The sequence below is a fragment of the Triticum urartu genome, chromosome 5 (genome assembly GCF_003073215.2).
Source record: "Triticum urartu cultivar G1812 chromosome 5, Tu2.1, whole genome shotgun sequence".
Lineage (NCBI taxonomy): Eukaryota > Viridiplantae > Streptophyta > Magnoliopsida > Poales > Poaceae > Triticum > Triticum urartu.
In genome coordinates this window covers 470,823,174-470,840,756 of record NC_053026.1, presented here as the reverse complement: position 1 = coordinate 470,840,756, position 17,583 = coordinate 470,823,174, and the positions used below count along the sequence as shown (strand labels likewise).

The window sequence follows — 17,583 nt, the reverse complement described above, 5'->3', positions numbered from 1 at the left end:
AAATTGCAGCACACGCCAAACCCTGAAATCGTCCAAATCGAGGAACTGACCAAAGGCATGGGGCATTACACTTGACCTGAGAGAGAGAAGCTCACCTGAGAGGACCCACCCTCCCTCGATTCAGGCCACTGCTGCTGGTTGTCACCTAACGTTGAAATAGGCGCACACCTGAAGCCTATATATATAGACTGCCAAAGGAAAGAGTACGTGCACTTGGTTTAGAAGACCTATTCTAGCGCCAAGATGGTTCATCAGGATCAGGGAAAGCTGGTGCAGATGGTGGCCGCGGACGTTGGACTTGTGGCGCCGCCGAGCAGGTACGTGCTAAGCGAGGAGAACCGGCCGACCACCGTCGCACAGCAAGCCAAGCTGGTCATCCCCATCGTGGACGTGAGCCGTGTGGCCATGCCCGATGATGTTGAGGAGGCGGCCAAGCTTCGGTCTGCGCTCCAGTCATGGGGCCTCTTTGTGGTGACCGGCCATGGCATGCCAAAGGAGTTCCTCGACGAGATCCTCGAGGCGACAAGGAAGTTCTTCCACCTGCCGCTGGAGGAGAAGCAGAAGTGCGGCAACGTGATCGACGGCGTCAAGTTCCAGAACGAAGGGTACGGCATCGACCGCATCGACTCCGACGAGCAGATCCTTGACTGGTGTGACCGGCTCTGGCTCCAGCTCCAGCCGGAGGACGAGAGGCGGCTCCAGTTCTGGCCACAGAATCTAAGGTACTCGACCTACACATTAATTGTTGCCCTCGGTGATTTAAAATCTTTTTTATTTGCATTTATATTGGAGATCATACATAATCTGCAGGGATCTCCTACACGAGTACACCTTAGAGAGTGGGAGAGTCACCATGGATGTGCTGAAGGCCATGGCAAAGCTTCTGAACCAGGAGGAGGGCTTCTTCATCAACATGGTGGGTGAGAGGTTCAAGTCATACTCGAGGTTCACCTACTACCCTCCCTGCCCACGCCCGGACCTCGTGAACGGGCTGAAGCCGCACACCGACAACTCTGTCATCACACTGCTCCTCAGGGACAAGGACGTCGGCGGCTTCCAGGTGCTCAAGGACGGCCACTGGGTTGATGTCCCCGTGCTCGGTAATGACCTGTTGGTCGTTGTCGGCGAGGGCATGGAGGTATGTATACGTGCATATAACTGTTGTAATTTGCAAAGATCATGAACAAGAGTAGTATCTCATTCCTATGCACACAGATCGTCAGCAATGCAATCTTCAAGGCGCCGTGGCACCGCGTGGTGACGAGCGCCGACAAGGAGAGGCTGTCACTGGCGATGTTCTACCAGCCAGAGCCCGAGAGGATCATAGGGCCGCCGGGGATGCTAGTCCACGAGAAGCGCCCGGCGATGTTCAAGAACAGCTTGGTTCAGACATTGGCCGATGGATACTGGGATGCATTTGCAGCGGGAGGTCGCACCGTCGACTTCCTCAATGTCAGGATCAATGCTGAGGCCGACGCCGAACTGGAAGGGTGCGCAGTGGTTGCAAACAACTAAATAATTTGTTGTAGAGAGTGTGTGCATGATGTTCCTATCTCACTGCCACAAGTGTAGTGTGAATATGAGTTGATCGGTGTACTTCACATATGATCACCTCCATGAAATAAAATAAAGAGTCAATTACATCATCGGTGCTTAAACTTGATGGAAATTGTCACTTTTAGTACTAAGACCTGTGGCATATATCAAATTGGTGGGCGTGCAAACATACTCAAGGTCGGGTACAAAATCGACTCTGACTAGGCCCCAAGCGAGGCCTTTTTTGTAACACTCTATATTTTGCGAGCGAACGTAGCCATCTACATATTTTTCTAAACAATTTTCATATATAACGTATTAAATTTGGAGTTAGGGTTTGAAAGATATGATTATGAAAGGCATTTGAATTTGCAAAAAAGGAAAGGGAGTGGAACTCAAGTCTCCTGGATGGGGGAATAAAGCTTTGGCCAATGCGCTGACTGTGTTGTTGTGTTTCATTAGGGGCCGCACCGTATATAAACCAAAGGAAATGGCCCATGTAGTGAATCAAAACGTTTTTCTATTTATAGATGGCATAGTGGGTAATTTCTGTCAACTTTGGGGATAATTTTAATGATGGACGGGCAGAAGTAATAGTCCCTTTATTATTACTAGTAAAAGGGCTTGTGGCGTTGCAATGGAAGATAAAATTGGCGTGATTGTAATGAGGATTGTATGGGAGACCACTATTCCTGTTTTCAAATCAATAGTCCAAGGCCCTCCTTTATCATGCAGGAGGGGCACGTCCTCATTTAATTCTGCATACTTATGCGATTAACGCCCGATGATGCACCTCCTCATTCTCATTCTCTGCTCGTTATTTCCAAGGCGGCTTGTTAATATTTCAAACAATTTATGAATGTATATAGATTGATGATATTTAGGAAATCTTTTTAGTATAAGAAATCGATGTGGGACTATTTAACTGTGAATAGTCGTGTGTGATACGGAATGCCATTCCTAGCACTGCCTTCAGGTGGGTATATTAGTCAAGCAGCCATCACAAGATATTCCCCTTTTTTAGTCAGCCTCATTAAATTGAAGTGGTAATTGAAGCAAGTTTCCCTTTTTTTCCTTCGGTATGTCGCCTTCATTGGCTAATTTCATGCGAATCATTAATCACGTATATATTAACTTCCAATTATAGTGCTAGCAATTTTCTCCTCCCATTCTCTGGTTGGCCAAGGAATTAATAACAGACCCACCTAAGTTCAAAAAATATTTAACGGACTCACCTACTCGTGATGGTGGCCAGCATGATGCAACTACACTGCTAGGGTCGCGTGTTCGAAATCACGACTTAAGCAACTTTTAGTTTGGGCGAGTGGACCGCGGGTTGATTTGTGAAAAAATCAGGGGGTTCTGCAAAAACCAAAACATTTTCTTTGACTCATTAAACCCGGACCATCGGTTAATGTCAAGAAAACTCAAGGGGCTTTATGTAAATTTAAAACGTTTTCCTGACTTAATTACTAAAACATGTAGTGTGGGTTGATTTCAGGGAAATATAGGAGGTTTTCTATAAAATGGCGCGACGGATGACCATAAGCATTCCGTGCTTTATTATTAGGTAGAGATTAGATAGAGATAATAAAAGGTAGGTAAAATAGATATGAATATATATTTTTGCGAGGAGACGAAGGCCATATATTAAAATTGTTCATATGTATCATATATACGTGCCAGTGTTGACAGTGGCAAACCACAGTCTCGACCTTCAAATATATTTGACAAACTGGAACCAATCATGTTATCACTTATGATGCATTTGCAGTGACTAAATTCCAACAATCAGTTAATTACACTCACTTAGTGACAATTGTGTCGCACGAGATATAAGAAGTCAAATTCATGTGGCTGTGGTTGTCTGCATCTACAATCGTGGAGTTGGAGAAAAACTCTTACTCTCGTTTTTGCATGGATTTCAATTGAAAATGTCCCTTGAATCTAATGGTGCCCTGTACACATGTTAAAATAATTACTTGAATATTTGAATAATAATCTTTGATTTACTAATACTACTAATTAGTATATACTCCCTCTGTAAACAAATATAAGATTGTTTAGATCACTATTTTAGTGATCTAAACGCTCTTATATTTCTTTACGGAGGGAGTAGAAAACTCAGTGTAAAATCGATAAAACCTTAGTAGCACACCATCACTAATCAACCATGAGCTAGCCTGGCCAAATGACGATGGTACGATGATCTCTTTCTCGAACACAACATGTTTTCTGGACTGCAAATCTGATATGCCTTCCTTTCAAAATTTAGAACGTCTTTACAGGTTGCAAGTTCCAGCTAGAAGTTAAAGACCATCTGCTGTGTTAGGGAAGCCCACGAAAATGATGCACTCCTCGTTACCAAAGGAATAAAAAAAATCATGGTTTCGCTTCCTGACACGCTCACTGCTCATGAGCATTCCAACTCCATGCCCAGGCCTCAAGGTAGAGAGGGAAAAGAGTGGCATTCATCGCTATTCAGTAGTAACCAAGCAGCAAAGAGTGGACACAATTCCGCACACAACTGCAGAACCTGAAGATCAACCTGGCAACTTTCTCGGCCCTGAGAAGCGGCGCAGAAGCATACATCCTGATGCTGTCAGTGGGCTAATGGCTTTACAGGACCAGGACAGGCGAAAGCTAAAAACCATTCCTGCAGCTATCTATCAGGGCAAACTAGGAAGTGTAACTTTATCAAAGGAGAGGAAGCTGATACGCCCATTATCAACTTGACAGAATTTAAGACGAATGCCGTCAAACTTGTTTTCCACTGTTTGCAGTTCATCCCTTGAGGGTGGCTTGTCTCTGTGCCAAATCCAACAACAAAAAAGGTTATGGCCAGAAATACCGATCGGTAGGTCGTACGAAATAAACTGAAAATTGTTAAGCCCAGATTCATATGTTGTGATCCTTTTTGTTGTTATAGAGCTTCTATTTAAGTTCTTCTGTTCTGCTATTTATGGCTTTATGCATCTCATTGCTACCTACTGTTGCTTAGAATCGGGTTTATAGTCGGCCAAGAAAAGAACTTGTGACAAGTCACAACTGATGGACGTATAATAAGCATATAATGTAGGAATCAATGTTTGATTGCAAGATAGAGTTCAGCTGACTATAACTATGCTTAGTAACCAAAAAAAGTCCATCACCTTTGATATTAGGCTTAATAGACTTAAATTACTTGCATTTATATAGGTCAGACATGATAACCACTCAGGTACAATAGAACAGATAAATTAAATCTATGTTCACAGAAAGACAGTTAACAACATAGAAAATATATCCATGTGCAAGAGAGCCAGTAAAACATCACAGGCAATCCTTCATGGCTAAATATACCAAAGTTTCAGAACATAAAACTGAAAGGGGAAATCATACATTTCAAACGAGATAACTAATCATATCAAACACATGACCAAAAAATTAAGCGTGTGTGTGAAGAGATAACCAGGGAATGGATTGCTGTAAACGAAAATGCCGCACAAGTTTAAAAGCGTGGATCCACGATCTGCAAGTGGCGGGAAGAGTAACATTACCTTAACAGACATACAAGAAAACTAGGGACTCCTGGGGACGACTTCTTAAATTTGCTATTTGGTAGATGCACTTTAAAGGATGGATACATCCCATCTATGCACATTCCTTTGAGCAATTTGGTAATGTCATTGCAGGCACCATTTGCTTTGCCAAAGCTCAGGCTTGTGCCATCCATACTCTCGGGGGAACTGGTGACGTCACCGAAACGGATTTGCTTCATTGTCCAGGGAACGTCATATCGTCCAACAATGTAGCCAAGCAACTTCAAGTGCCTGTAAGCTTGGAAGGCATCCCAGGAGCACCCATAACTTCCTGTTGCAATCTTTCCATAGATCTCCTCCATTCCAACTGTTTCATCCTTGTCATCAAGAAGAACCAATGCCCCTCTTTCTGCCAAGAACCTGCGTAGTTTGATCATGCAACAAGCCTTAAACCGCAAGTCGGAGTATTTGAAAACAAAAACCATGACATGTGATTCATGCATAATCTCTAAGCAATGATGTTGCACTAGTGCACTATTTTGAGTGCGAGATGATGTAACTAGTAAAAAAAGTAGGTAATAGCCATGCGGTTTCAAATACGGAGTACAAGGAATCCAGGGCATGCTGCAATGTTACAGCATTTCATCAAACAGGTGGCGTACCCAATCTCCTCCACATTGTAGTAGAGCTTGCCACCCCGTGCTATGCCAGTGGTCAGCCAGAGCTTCCCCTTGTTGTCCAACACCTCTGCCGCACCAGCCTCCTCCACCCACCGCGCCCGCGACGTGACGTTCCTGCACCACAACATATACAACCCGATGAACGATCCAGAAGCGCAGCGACAGCATAAACAGATCAACCACAAGATAGCACACACCTGAACTGGACTCTCGAGAACGAGGGTACCTCGTCTGAGAGGAAGGGATTGAGGTGCTGCTCCTCCCCGTCGTCTTCAGCCGCAGCAGCGGAGGCAGCCCTGGGAGCACGGCCCCTTCTCCGCCGGTCGCGTGCCACAGCGGCCATGAACAACTCCCTGCACGGTTGTACTCCCTTCTCTCACCAAAACTTTCAAGGCTAATAGTTGACAAATGTCCCATGTTAGCTCTGCCCTGGCCAAAATGCCCTTCTTTCTCCGCAATTGAGCGAATACCCCCAACTTAGCTTTGCTGATTGATAAAATGCGACACATCACAATTTATCATGTTTCTTTGTTGGATGCCGAAAATATCCCTAACCAAAGTAACAAAAGAATTTTGCTAAAAAAACTTAATCTGAGAAAACAACACTGCACAAAAGCCACATCCATCTGCTAAGACGATAAATCCACCACCCCAGATCCATTCCCCATGCTAGTGTTCATACCAAATAAATTGCAGCACACACCAAACCCTGAAATCGTCCAAATCCAGGAACTGACCACAGACATGGGGCATTACACTTGACTTGAGAGAGAGAAGCTCACCTGAGAGAACCTGCTCTCCCTCGATTCAGGCCACTGCTTCTGGTTGTCACCCTCGTGGGCAGGGGAGAGCTTCAAGTGGACGGCGGCGAAGCGAGAAGGCAGGGCAGGATGGGACGGGATCGCGTGGTGGGGAACCTGCAGGGGAGGAGGAAAGAAAGTGAATGAAGCTCACACTGATTATTGTATTCATGTACAGAGGTGTGCTTATATACACGCACATGGAGAGATACAAGTGAGGGAGCTAGAGTACACGTTTTAACAGAACACCTATCACGGCGTATGTGGGGAGTACGGGTAGTGTGATGACCGTGCATGGCATGTGCCCGTTAGAACCGGTTCAGGAGGTTGGCCTCCCACGCCAACATCCCTGTCACGTTTCCAACAGCCCCCCGCAACCGAAAGTGGTGCTCGCAAACGTTGAGGCTGGACCGAAATTCGTTGATGACGTTGGCGGCGAGCCCCTTAGTGACGATGTCCGCAAACTGAGACGACATCGGTACGTGGAGAACACAAATTTCGCCAAGAGAGACCTGCTCCCGTACGATGTGAAGATCGATTTCAATGTGTTTCATGCGCAGATGTTGGACCTGATTGCTTGACACGTACATGACTCATGTTGTCACAATAGACAATGGTGGCACGTGGTGGTGGTCGACGGAGTTCGGCGAGTAGTTGACGCAGCCAACAGGCTTTGGCAACAGCGTTGGCCCTCGCTCGATATTCAGCCGCCGCACTCGACCGCGAGGCGATGTTCTGTCGCTTGGAGAATCAGCTGAAAAGGTTGGAGCCGAGGTAGAGGGCGAACCCGGACGTGGACTTGCGGGTGTCAGGGCACCCCGCCTAGTCGGCGTCGTAGTACGCCGTAAGGTCACTACCGGAGGAGCGGTGGAACTAGAGCCCAAGGTGAGCAGTGTTGCGCAGGTACCGGACTAAAAGTGTAAATCCCTGGGATCATGCATAAATAAACAGCATGTTGCGCGGCTTAAGAGATGGCAGGCCACGGTAGAGTGAGATATTGGACCGTGCCGGCAAGGCTCACGTATAGTGAGGGGTCGTGGAAGCGGGGGCTACCTATGGCGGACAATTTGGAGTTGGTGTCAACTACGTGGAGATGGTTTTGCAGTTGAGCATGGCCGCGCCTTGATCGCGAGGGTGTATTTTGTTCCTGGGAGATGGATGCCGTCGGTGTTTTCGTGGACATTCATCCTGAGAAAATGAGGGAGAGGGCCCATATCGGTCATGGAGAACTCGTGGTAGAGCGAGCGAATGATGGACCGCAAAAACTGAGGCTAGCTAGCGATGAGAATAATAGCATCGACATACACAAGAAGGTAGGCAGTGTCATGACCCTGATGAGACCCCGATGAAGCGAAAACAGTGAACAATTGCTGTTGCATGAAACCTAAGGATGAGAAGATAGGTGGTGAACCGTGAGAACCAAGCTTGAGGTGCTTGTTTTAGACCGTAAGAGCGATTTATTGAGGCAACACACATCTCAAGGACGAGCAACGCCGATGAAGCCGGCAGGGTGAGCATTGTACACAGTCTCGACGAGGTGGCATGCAAAAATGCATTTTTCATGTCGAGTTGGTGGATGGGCCACGAGCTGTTGGTGCTGAAGCTGAGGACGACGTGGATCATGGCCAGTTTGACAACCGGACTGAAGGTCTCGCCGTAATCGACTCTGGCTTGTTGAGTGAAGCCACAAAGCACCCATCGCACCTTGTACCATGCCAAGGAACCGTGGGGGGTGAATTTGTGCCGAAAGATCCATTTGTTGGTCACCACGTTTGCACCTACAGGACGAGTAACCAACGACCAAGTGCCATTGTGTAACAATGCATTGTACTCCTCTAACATTGTGTTGTACCAGTTTGGGCCCTTAAGTGCTACGCGGTAGGAAGAGTGGGATGGGACTTATGGAGGTGGTAGCGAGAAGGTTGGGATGTTGTTTGGGAAGAAAATAACCAGATTTGGCCATTGTATGCATTGTGTGGTGGTTTGGGGGTGGTTGTACCGGAATAGGCCATGACGCCACGGGAGGTGGAGCTCGCAAGACGAGATTGGGTGCATGGGAGCTGTCAAGGGGCGGGAGAGGGGGGAGGGGGGAAATCTTGCAAATGGGATTGTGAGCCTGGTCTTGGCAACAGCTGGGTGGGTGAGAGGCGACGATTAGATAGTGATGGGTGGGCTAGGGACAGCTGGAGTCATGGGGTTGGCCTGGGGAATCGGGTGCACGGGTAATGAGGGCGGCGTGCGAGGCAGAGTGGAGGGCCCAGCGCGTGATCCGAGGACAATACAATCTGGGGCGATCCCCAAGCGGATGTCGGTCGTTGCCAGTTGTACGAGATAGGTGAGATGGGATATGCAGTAGATCCTGTCGGGCGTTTTGCAGTGTGGTGGATTTTGGGGTGAGTGCCAAAGCGAAGGGGAAAATCTTCTCGTCAAAAATCACGTGCTGTGAAATGTAAACTTGTCTCATACGAAGATCCAAGCAACGACAGCCTTTGGCTCCAGACGGTAACTGATGAACATATAGGGTGTAGACCACAGACAAAGTTTGTGAGGTGGAAGATGATTGAGCTTGGGAAAGCACAAGCAGCCAAAAACGTGCATGTGATCATATGTGGGATGAATGTCGAATGAGATTGTTGACGGCAGAAAACAAGTGCCGGTATAGGAGATGTGTGTCAGTATGAAGGGCCTCGACCCAATATTTGGGCAACATGTGGGTGAGGACGAGTAGGGTGCGTAGGACGCCGTTCGTGGCGCGGACCAGTTGTTAGCAGAGCTGGAGGGAAACACCGGTGCGTGAGTAGTCGCACAGGGAGGAAGAGAGGAACTTGTCGCCATTATCACACTACAGACATCGAATAGAAACATCGTATTGAGTGTTAACGAACGCAAAAAATCACTGCAAAGTAGACGATGTGTCATATTTGCATCGGAGAGGAAAAGTCCAAGACTAAACGCGTGAACTCGTCTAACACAACTAGGTAAACTAGAACCTGGAAAAGTTGAACACAAAGGATGTACATAAATCGCAATGAATCAATTGGAATGGAGCAGTATAAATGAATGAGACATTGGAAAAGGTAAGCGAGGCTGCTTTCCAATTTTACAAATTCAAAAACAGAGGAACTTTGAGATTTATTACATGTGAGAAGAAAATCCTGAGCTAAAACAAAAAGAGAGACGCGACTCGGATGGCCCAGATGTTACCAATGGTGAGAAGATAAAGATCTCCAGAGCTACCGGACTTCAATAGGGTTAAAGAAATCCCAAGCTACCGGACTTCAGTAGGGATTTCCCCGCTGCCAAGTCCTTCACAAAAAAGCCAAAATGGTCGGAGGCAACAATACACCAATTCTCACGAGTAAATGACAGACAGGAACTAAGTTTTTTGATAATATTAAGTGAAACAAGAATCTTGTTAAGATAGAAGGGGTGATCGGTCAGGCTAATAGAACCTGTAGCGACTATGGGCATGAAGAATTGTTGCCAAAGCCCCTGAATCCATGAACCAGTTAGGTCCATGAAGTCTATTAGCCTAACCGATCACCCCTTCTATCTTAACAAGATTCTCGTTTCACCTAATATTGTCAATAACTTAATTTATGTTTGTCATTTTACTCGTGATACTCGCTGCTGCTGCTGTACAACAACAACAGCAGCAAGCAACAGCAGCAGCACCAGCACCACCACCACCACCACCACCACCACCACCACCACCACAACAACAACAACAACAACAACAAGTTGGGGTAGGCTAGAGGTGAAACTCATAAGATCTCGCGACCAACTCATGGTTCGGGCACATGGATAGTAAGCTTCCACGCACCCCTCTCCATAGCTAGTTCTTTGGTGATACTCCAATCCTTCAAATCTCGCTTCACGAACTTCTCCCAAGTCAAATTCGATCTACCCCGACCTCTCTTGGCATTCTTCGCACGCTTTAGGCACCCGCTATGCACTAAAGCTTCTGGAGGCCTGGGCTGAATATGCCCAAACCATCTCAGACGATGTTGAACAAGCTTCTCCTCAATTGGTGCTACCCCAACTCTATCTCGTATATCATCATTCCGGACTCAATCATTCCTCATGTGGCCACACATCCATCTCAACATACGCATCTCCGCCACACCTAGCTGTTGAACATGTCACCTTTTAGTCAGCCAACACTTAGCGCCATACAACATTGCAGGTCGAACCGCCATCCTGTAGAACTTGCCTTTTAGCTTTTGTGGCACTCTCTTGTCACAGAGGATGCCAGAAGCTTGGCGCCACTTCATCCATCCGGCTTTGATTCGATGGTTCACATCTTCATCAATACCCCCATCCTTTTGCAACGTTGACCCAAATATCGAAAAGTGTCCTTCTGAGGCACCACATGCCCATCAAGGCTAACCTCCTCCTCCTCGCGCCTAGTAGTACTGAAACCGCACATCATGTACTCGGTTTTAGTTCTACTAAGCCTAAACCCTTTCGGTTCCAAGGTTTGTCTCCATAACTCTAACTTCCTATTTACCCCCGTCCGACTATCATCAACTAGCACCACATCATCCGCAAAGAGCATACACCATGGGATATCTCCTTGTACAAAAAAGATAAGGGCTCAAAGCTGACCCCTGATGCAGTCCTATCTTAATCGGGAAGTCATCAGTGTCGACATCACTTGTTCAGACACTTGTCACAACATTATCGTACATTTCCTTGATGAGGGTAATGTACTTTGCTGGGATTGTGTTTCTCCAAGGCCCACAACATGACATTCTGCGGTATCTTATCATAGGCCTTCTTCAAGTCAATGAACACCATATGCAAGTCCTTCTTTTACTCCCTGTATCTCTCCATAAGTTGTCGTACCAAGAAGATGGCTTCCATGGTCGACCTCCCAGGCATGAAACCCAAGTACCCAACTGATTTTTGGTCACGGTTGTCATTCTTCTTAAGCGGTGCTCAATGACTCTCTCTCATAGCTTCATTGTATGGCTCATCAGTTTAATTCCATGGTAATTAGTACAACTCTGAACACCCCCCTTGTTCTTGAAGATTGGTACTAATATACTATGTCTTCATTCTTCTGGCATCTTGTTTGCCCGAAAAATGAGGTTGAAAAGCTTGGTTAGCCATACTATCGCTATGTCCCCAAGGCCTTTCCACACCTCAATGGGGATACAATCAGGGCCATCGCCTTGCCTCCTTTCAGCATCCTTTTTAAGGCCTCCTTGACCTCAGACTCCTGGATTCGCCGCACAAAACGCATGTTGGTCTCATCAAAGGAGCCATCCAGTTCAATGGTAGAACTCTCATTCTCCCCATTGAACATCTTGTCGAAGTACTCCCGCCATCTATGCTTAATCCCCTCATCCTTCACCGGGAGTTGGTCTGCTCCGTCCTTGATGCATTTGACTTGGCCAACATCCCTTGTCTTCCTCTCTCAGACCTTGGCCATCTTATAGATGTCCCTTTCGCCTTCTTTCGCCCCTAACCATTGGTAGAGGTCCTCATACGCCCGACCCTTTTGCTTCACTGACAGTTCGCTTTGCGGCCTTCTTCGCCATCTTGTACTTCCTTATGTTGTCTGCACTCCTATCCAGGTATAGGCATCTGAAACAATCTTTCTTCTCCTTAATCGCCTTCTGGACATCATCATTCCACCACTGATTATTCTTGGAGTTCCCCTTTCCAACACAAATCTAACACCTCGTCTACTTTGCAACAATTTTTTGCGTTCGTTAACACTCAATACAATGTTCCTATTTGGTGTCTGTAGTGTGATAACGCCAGCGAGTTCCTCTCTTCCTCCTTGCGCGACTACTTCTCATGCACCGTTGTTCCATTCCGGCTCTTCTGACCTCACAACTCGCCGCAAAATGGCAAGGCTGAGCGACTCATCCACACCACGAACGACATCCTACGCACCCTACACATCCATGCCCACACGACACCCGGATATTGGGTCGAGGCCCTTCATATTGCCACACATCTCCTAAACCGGTGCCCATCTTCTGCTGTCAACAATCTCACTCCATATTTTCTTTTAAATGGTGCTCTTCCACATATGACCACATGCGCTTTTTTGGTTGGTTGTGCTTTCCAAACCTCACCCATCTTGCGCCTTACAAACTATCTCTACGATCTACGCCTTGCGTGTTCATCGGTTACCCCATTGGAGCACAAAGGCTATCGTTGCTTTGATCTTCGTATGCCCCATGGGATCACAAAGGCTATCATTGCATGGATCTTTGTATGCAACGCATTTTAATTTCACGGCACGTAGTTTTTGACGAGAAGATTTTCCCCCTCTATTGTGGCACCCACCACAAAAACCACCACACCGCAAAATGCCACACTGGATCCGCTACATATCCCACCTATCTCGTACAACAGGCGATATATGTCTGCCTCGGGATTGCCCTAGATTGTGTCCCCTCGGATCACGCGTGGGGTCTAGCCAGTCCGCCCCGCGCGTTGCCCTTGCTACACGTGCACTCGGCTCCCCCGGTCACCCCCGTGACTCCAATTGTGCCGAGCGTGCCCCCTTGACAGCTCCCATGCACCCAACCCTGTCTCGCCGGCTCCACCTCCCCTACCGCCATGGGCTATTCTGTATAGCCACCCCAAAACAAACACACAATGCATGCAAGGGCCAAATCTAGTTATTTTCTTCCCAAACATCATAATCTCATCACCGCCACCTCCATAAGTAACATCCCCTCCTCGTACCGTGTAGCACTTACCGGCAGGCGGCAGGGCGGACCTACTGCTGTGAAGGAAGCAGGGCAACGTGCGTGTGTCATTCTGGAGGAACGGAGCAGAGGTGTGTGTTCTTTTGTATTTCAGTCAAGGCAATTTTGTCCTTTCACATCTCCAACCAATGGGCTCAACAGAATCACGCAGGTGTGTTTGGATGGTTGCCAATACCTACCTACCAATTTAGTGGTGAAGCTAGCAACGAGTTACGCCTAGGGCTAAGCTAGCTTGGACCAAAAATTCTCGAAATTTTCATTACTTCATAGAAAGAATTACAAGGGATCTTGGTACTAGGCCTTCGGCTATAGCCCTTGTTGCCCTAGGCTTGTCTCCGCCACTGTACCAATTATTTGGTCATGACCAAAATTTTGGTGCTTGTTTGGATGGTTGCTAATCAAGGATTACGAGTCGACGAGTCGTTGAGTCGTTCCAAGGTTGAGACTCATAGACTAATCGGACTAGTCTTAAACTAGTGCTAGACTAGTCGACAAAGTACTGTAGTAGTCAACTACTAATACCTAGTAGCAGTATGGAGTAGTAAACTGTAAAACACATTACAATATATACAATAAAACCAGCAGTGCTAGCCAACGCTCGCCAGGCCTAGCCCAGTGCCGCTCAGCACTCCACCCCCAGCTGGCCCATTTGGGCCCAAGTAGTCAGCCTACTTAGCCTACTTCCCATCCCAGCCTCTGTAACCCTAACTCCCGATCGATCCCGTCGCCACGCCTGCGCCATCACACACAAAAGCACGCGCGCGCGACCCACGCCTCCAGCCACCGCCGCCGGCGAGCCCGCCGACCACCGCCGTGCCTCTTCTCCTCTCTCTCTCCTCTCTTTGTGGCAGGGCCGCACGCGCCTACGGGGCACCGCCATGGCCGCCGCCCGTGCACGAGCTCCGGCCAGCTGCCGCGCCTTGCTTCGCCATCCGCCGTCCCGACGGCGGGTCAGTGGGTGCTGGCGGTGGCCTCGTCCAGGCGGCTTGTTCTCATAGCTCGCTCTCCAATTTTCCCCTCCCAAATTTGAGTCGAGCGACTCAGACAGCAGGACTAGTCTAGACTAGTCGTAGACTAGTCTCTCGACCGCTCGACTCATCGAATTAGTCTACACGAGATTCGCAGTCGACACCACAGTTGCGACTCATGGACTAGTCCATCGACTAGTCTCGACTAGTCCTTCGACTCGTAATAATGCTAATATATTGGCTTGCCCATAACTCTATGACAACTCTAGTTCAACTTTTAGTCAATGTTGGACAATTATGCGCAAGCAAAAGCTTGACCAAAATATTTGCTAGCCAAATGTTTGTTAGGGCTAACTTGGGCTCAAACCAAACGTACCCAAAGTATGGGACAGACTCTAACCAAGACATAGAGGCTGCAACCATAGGATACCCAAATTGCGCAAAAGCATGACCTACTGTGTCACCACTCTGACAAGAAAAAACGAACTCATAGCTATCAAGTGAGGCAATGCAAGCACTTCACACTTTGCGTGGTAAAACACCAAAATAAGCGAGATCAGAGTCCCCGGAGTTTAACGCCTAGACCAAGTTCAACGAACAGATTCTAGGATAATGTGGAAGGCCCCTAGACCACCTGAACCTTCAATTGCAGCAATGCAAGGCATTGCGTAGAGCTTTCCTCGTGTGTACAAGTTTTCCGGCACCTGCCGCCACAAACTCTCCTGTGCTGTGCAAACCACAAAGGCAACAATGGAGCTAGGATTGAACCAAACCCCAGGCAATTTTTTTCGTCAACATGAAAAAGTTTGGCACGTATAACAGCCCATAACATTCCAAAAAAATACCCCATGCGAAGAACATACAAAATAAAGTTCAATTACTCAATAAATCTAGAATGGAACCTTTTTTTGCAAGGATCTAGGATTGAACTTCAATGCTTAACAATCTAAAAAAAGAGATAAAACATGAGAAAACTACAAATCATCTAGACACTGGAAATCAGACAATGCAAATGTATACACCAATTTATATTTCTGCAAAATAAATCAATTCGAGTTCCATCAACACATTACACATACTCACATACACACTTCAATCCATTTTAATTTCAGTTCAACATTATAATCATATATGCATTGTGACAATAAGACAATGTATATAGAAAATTCAGCAAATACCAAACTTCCAGCGAGAAAATTACCAGCGAGAGGAGAGGAGAGGCGCCGCAGAGGTAGGAGGCAGCAGCAGGACACACAGTCAGAGCACGCACAGCAGGCGGCGGCAGAAGGACGAGGCCTGGGCGCAGCGGAGGAGGACGTCTTCGCCTTGTCAGCTGCTCTGCTCGTCGCCGCCCCGGGGGTAGAACGACTGGCCGGGGGTAAACCGGCTGGCGCGCACGGCGCACGGCAGCAGTGCAGCACAGCCAGGCTGCACGGGGCAGGGAAGGCCGGTAACAGGATGACGGCGGCGGCGGCGGCGTGCGTTAGGTCGTGGCGTGAGTGGAGAGAGGAGGGAGCTAGGCCTGGGCTGCGCTAGCTGAACCCCGGGCCCATATATAATTCTTACGCGAGTTTAAAAAAGTCCTACGCCCAGCTCCAGGCCCGTGCTACGGCAAATTGGCAGTATTCTCCAGCTTTTTTTAGCAATATTCTCGGGCTTTGTTTGGTTGAAGGGGAGGAAAACCCCACGTTAACAAGAACAAACCGTGATTTCTAAAAAAAAAGGTGATTCTCAAAAAAAAAAACTACGTTGCTCAAAAGAAAACCCTAACGAGTATAGCCTAAATAAACCTTTTAAAAAGAACTAATTTTACCAGTAAAAAAAACCAAGTTCCCCTCAAAATAGAAAACCCTAAGTTCTTTCTTTCTCTCTAAAAAAAACCTAACGAATAGCCTAAATAAATAAATACAAAAATATACCATAAGATGTAGCCTAAAAAACAAAAACAAAAAACCTCTACGGGTCCCTTCCAAAAAAAAATCAACAGAGGTCATGTGATCTTGTTCTCTCCTCCCTCCCTTTGTCCTACAGCACCAGGCGGCATTTCACATCCTTGCCACCCCGCTCAAATTTCTTGCATGCAGCGTGTGAGGACAACCATCATTGTGAGCTTGTGCGATTGCAGCACCACCATCTGTTGTGAAGCGTCGTCGTTGCTATTACGAGCTAACATCGCCATGTTGAAAGTGTGCAAGCCTCTCAACCCTAGAACCCTTTCACTAGTGATTGTTATTCTAATGTGAGGTAATTTACCAATTGGCAAGAGAAATGTAGGTATTTTATCCACAGAGAATAAAGGTGGGGCAATTTTGTCGGGGTGGAGCAAACATGAGGCATTTTATCAATTATGCAAAAAAAATGACTAATTGGTATTCTAGATGTTAACTTAATTTTTGTATTAAGAAAGTTTGATTTAGGATAAATCTAAAACTTTGATTAATTTTGGAACGGAGACGAATACTCCCTCCATGATACATCTGTATTTAGACAAATTTAAGACAGAATTTTGAGACGGGTGGAGTACATGATAAACCCACACTACCATCCATACAGGTAAATTTATTCCCCAATTTATTCTGCTATACGTATTCGACATACTATTAAGTATCTAACGCTCGAGAGATTAGCAACGACACCAACACTTCAAACGTGCATACGCACACAGAAACAACTACAGGTGACTCCTGGCGAGCAATCTAGAATACCCTCCAGTCGTCGTCCGCCGGCCGTCTGAGTCCGACGGCCGTCTGAGTCCGACGGCCGGTGAATACGGTTTTCAGGCGTCGGACCAGGTGACGGGCACGACGCCGACGTCGGTGTCGAGCCCGAGCGCCTCCCACACGGCGGCGGAGGTGTCGACGACGTCGTCCTTGCAGCCGTGGTTGGAGTCGCACTCGTCCACCACCCGGGCCTCCACGGTGCGCCCGTTGCGCTTGCTGGTGATGCGGATCGTCTTGTGGCACCGGCGCCCGCCGTCGTACCACCGCGTCGACAGCGCCGCGATCATGTCCTTGTCGCTGTGGTACTTGCCGTCGCACGCCGCCGGCCCGCCGCCCTCCTGGCCCTTCTCGAAGCCGTTCACCGTCATAATGCCCGGGGTGCCCCCGCCGCCGCCGCCGTGGCCGCCCGGCTTCGACGGGCAGTGGGGTTTCTTGTGCTTGTGCCGCATGCCCGTCTCGGGGCCGTCGCCCTCGGCGTCGTCGCACGGGTCCGGCTTGGCGTGGTGGTGGTGCCGGGCCACCGCGCTCGTCGACGCCTGCAGCAGGATCACAAGCGCGACCACGAGCACCAGCTTGGCGCTCGCCATTGCTGAAGCAGCGAAGCTCCTCCTGCCTGCTTAATTA

The 17,583-nt window shown here is 47.8% G+C and overlaps 2 protein-coding genes across 5 annotated transcripts; one reads left to right on the top strand and one right to left on the bottom strand.

Moving 5' to 3' along the window:
* Positions 1–226: 226 nt before the first annotated feature.
* On the top strand, positions 227–1,646 carry LOC125556339 (protein SRG1-like). Its single transcript, XM_048719091.1, has 3 exons — positions 227–722; positions 811–1,138; positions 1,216–1,646. The coding sequence occupies exons 1-3, from the start codon at positions 244–246 to the stop codon at positions 1,513–1,515; spliced, it is 1,107 nt and encodes a 368-aa protein (XP_048575048.1). The 5' UTR covers positions 227–243; the 3' UTR covers positions 1,516–1,646.
* A 2,036-nt stretch (positions 1,647–3,682) lies between these two features.
* Positions 3,683–15,786, bottom strand: LOC125509925. Of its 4 annotated transcripts, none has more exons than XM_048674984.1 (6): positions 15,441–15,786; positions 6,520–6,654; positions 5,935–6,131; positions 5,720–5,851; positions 5,076–5,477; positions 3,683–4,344 (listed from the first exon to the last, which is right to left on the bottom strand). In XM_048674984.1, exons 3-6 carry the CDS (start codon positions 6,078–6,080, stop codon positions 4,206–4,208), a joined length of 819 nt encoding a protein of 272 aa, XP_048530941.1. In that variant the 5' UTR covers positions 6,081–6,131; positions 6,520–6,654; positions 15,441–15,786; the 3' UTR covers positions 3,683–4,205. The 4 variants fall into 4 exon arrangements, with proteins under 4 accessions (XP_048530941.1, XP_048530940.1, XP_048530938.1 ...); XM_048674983.1 differs by having other exon boundaries at positions 5,935–6,090; XM_048674981.1 differs by having other exon boundaries at positions 3,684–4,344; positions 5,935–6,287.
* Between the last annotated feature and the right edge of the window lie 1,797 nt (positions 15,787–17,583).

Excerpts from the sequence above, each read along its gene's own strand:
- LOC125509925 (XM_048674984.1), bottom strand. The coding sequence starts at position 6,080 with ATGGCCGCTGTGGCACGCGACCGGCGGAGAAGGGGCCGTGCTCCCAGG. Across the intron at positions 5,852-5,934 it reads TTCTCGAGAGTCCAGTTCAG|GAACGTCACGTCGCGGGCGC; the intron begins GTGTGTGCTATC and ends GTTGTGGTGCAG. Across the intron at positions 4,345-5,075 it reads TTTCTTGTATGTCTGTTAAG|AGACAAGCCACCCTCAAGGG; the intron begins GTAATGTTACTC and ends GATTTGGCACAG.
- LOC125556339 (XM_048719091.1), top strand. The coding sequence starts at position 244 with ATGGTTCATCAGGATCAGGGAAAGCTGGTGCAGATGGTGGCCGCGGAC. Across the intron at positions 723-810 it reads TTCTGGCCACAGAATCTAAG|GGATCTCCTACACGAGTACA; the intron begins GTACTCGACCTA and ends CATAATCTGCAG. Across the intron at positions 1,139-1,215 it reads TTGTCGGCGAGGGCATGGAG|ATCGTCAGCAATGCAATCTT; the intron begins GTATGTATACGT and ends CTATGCACACAG.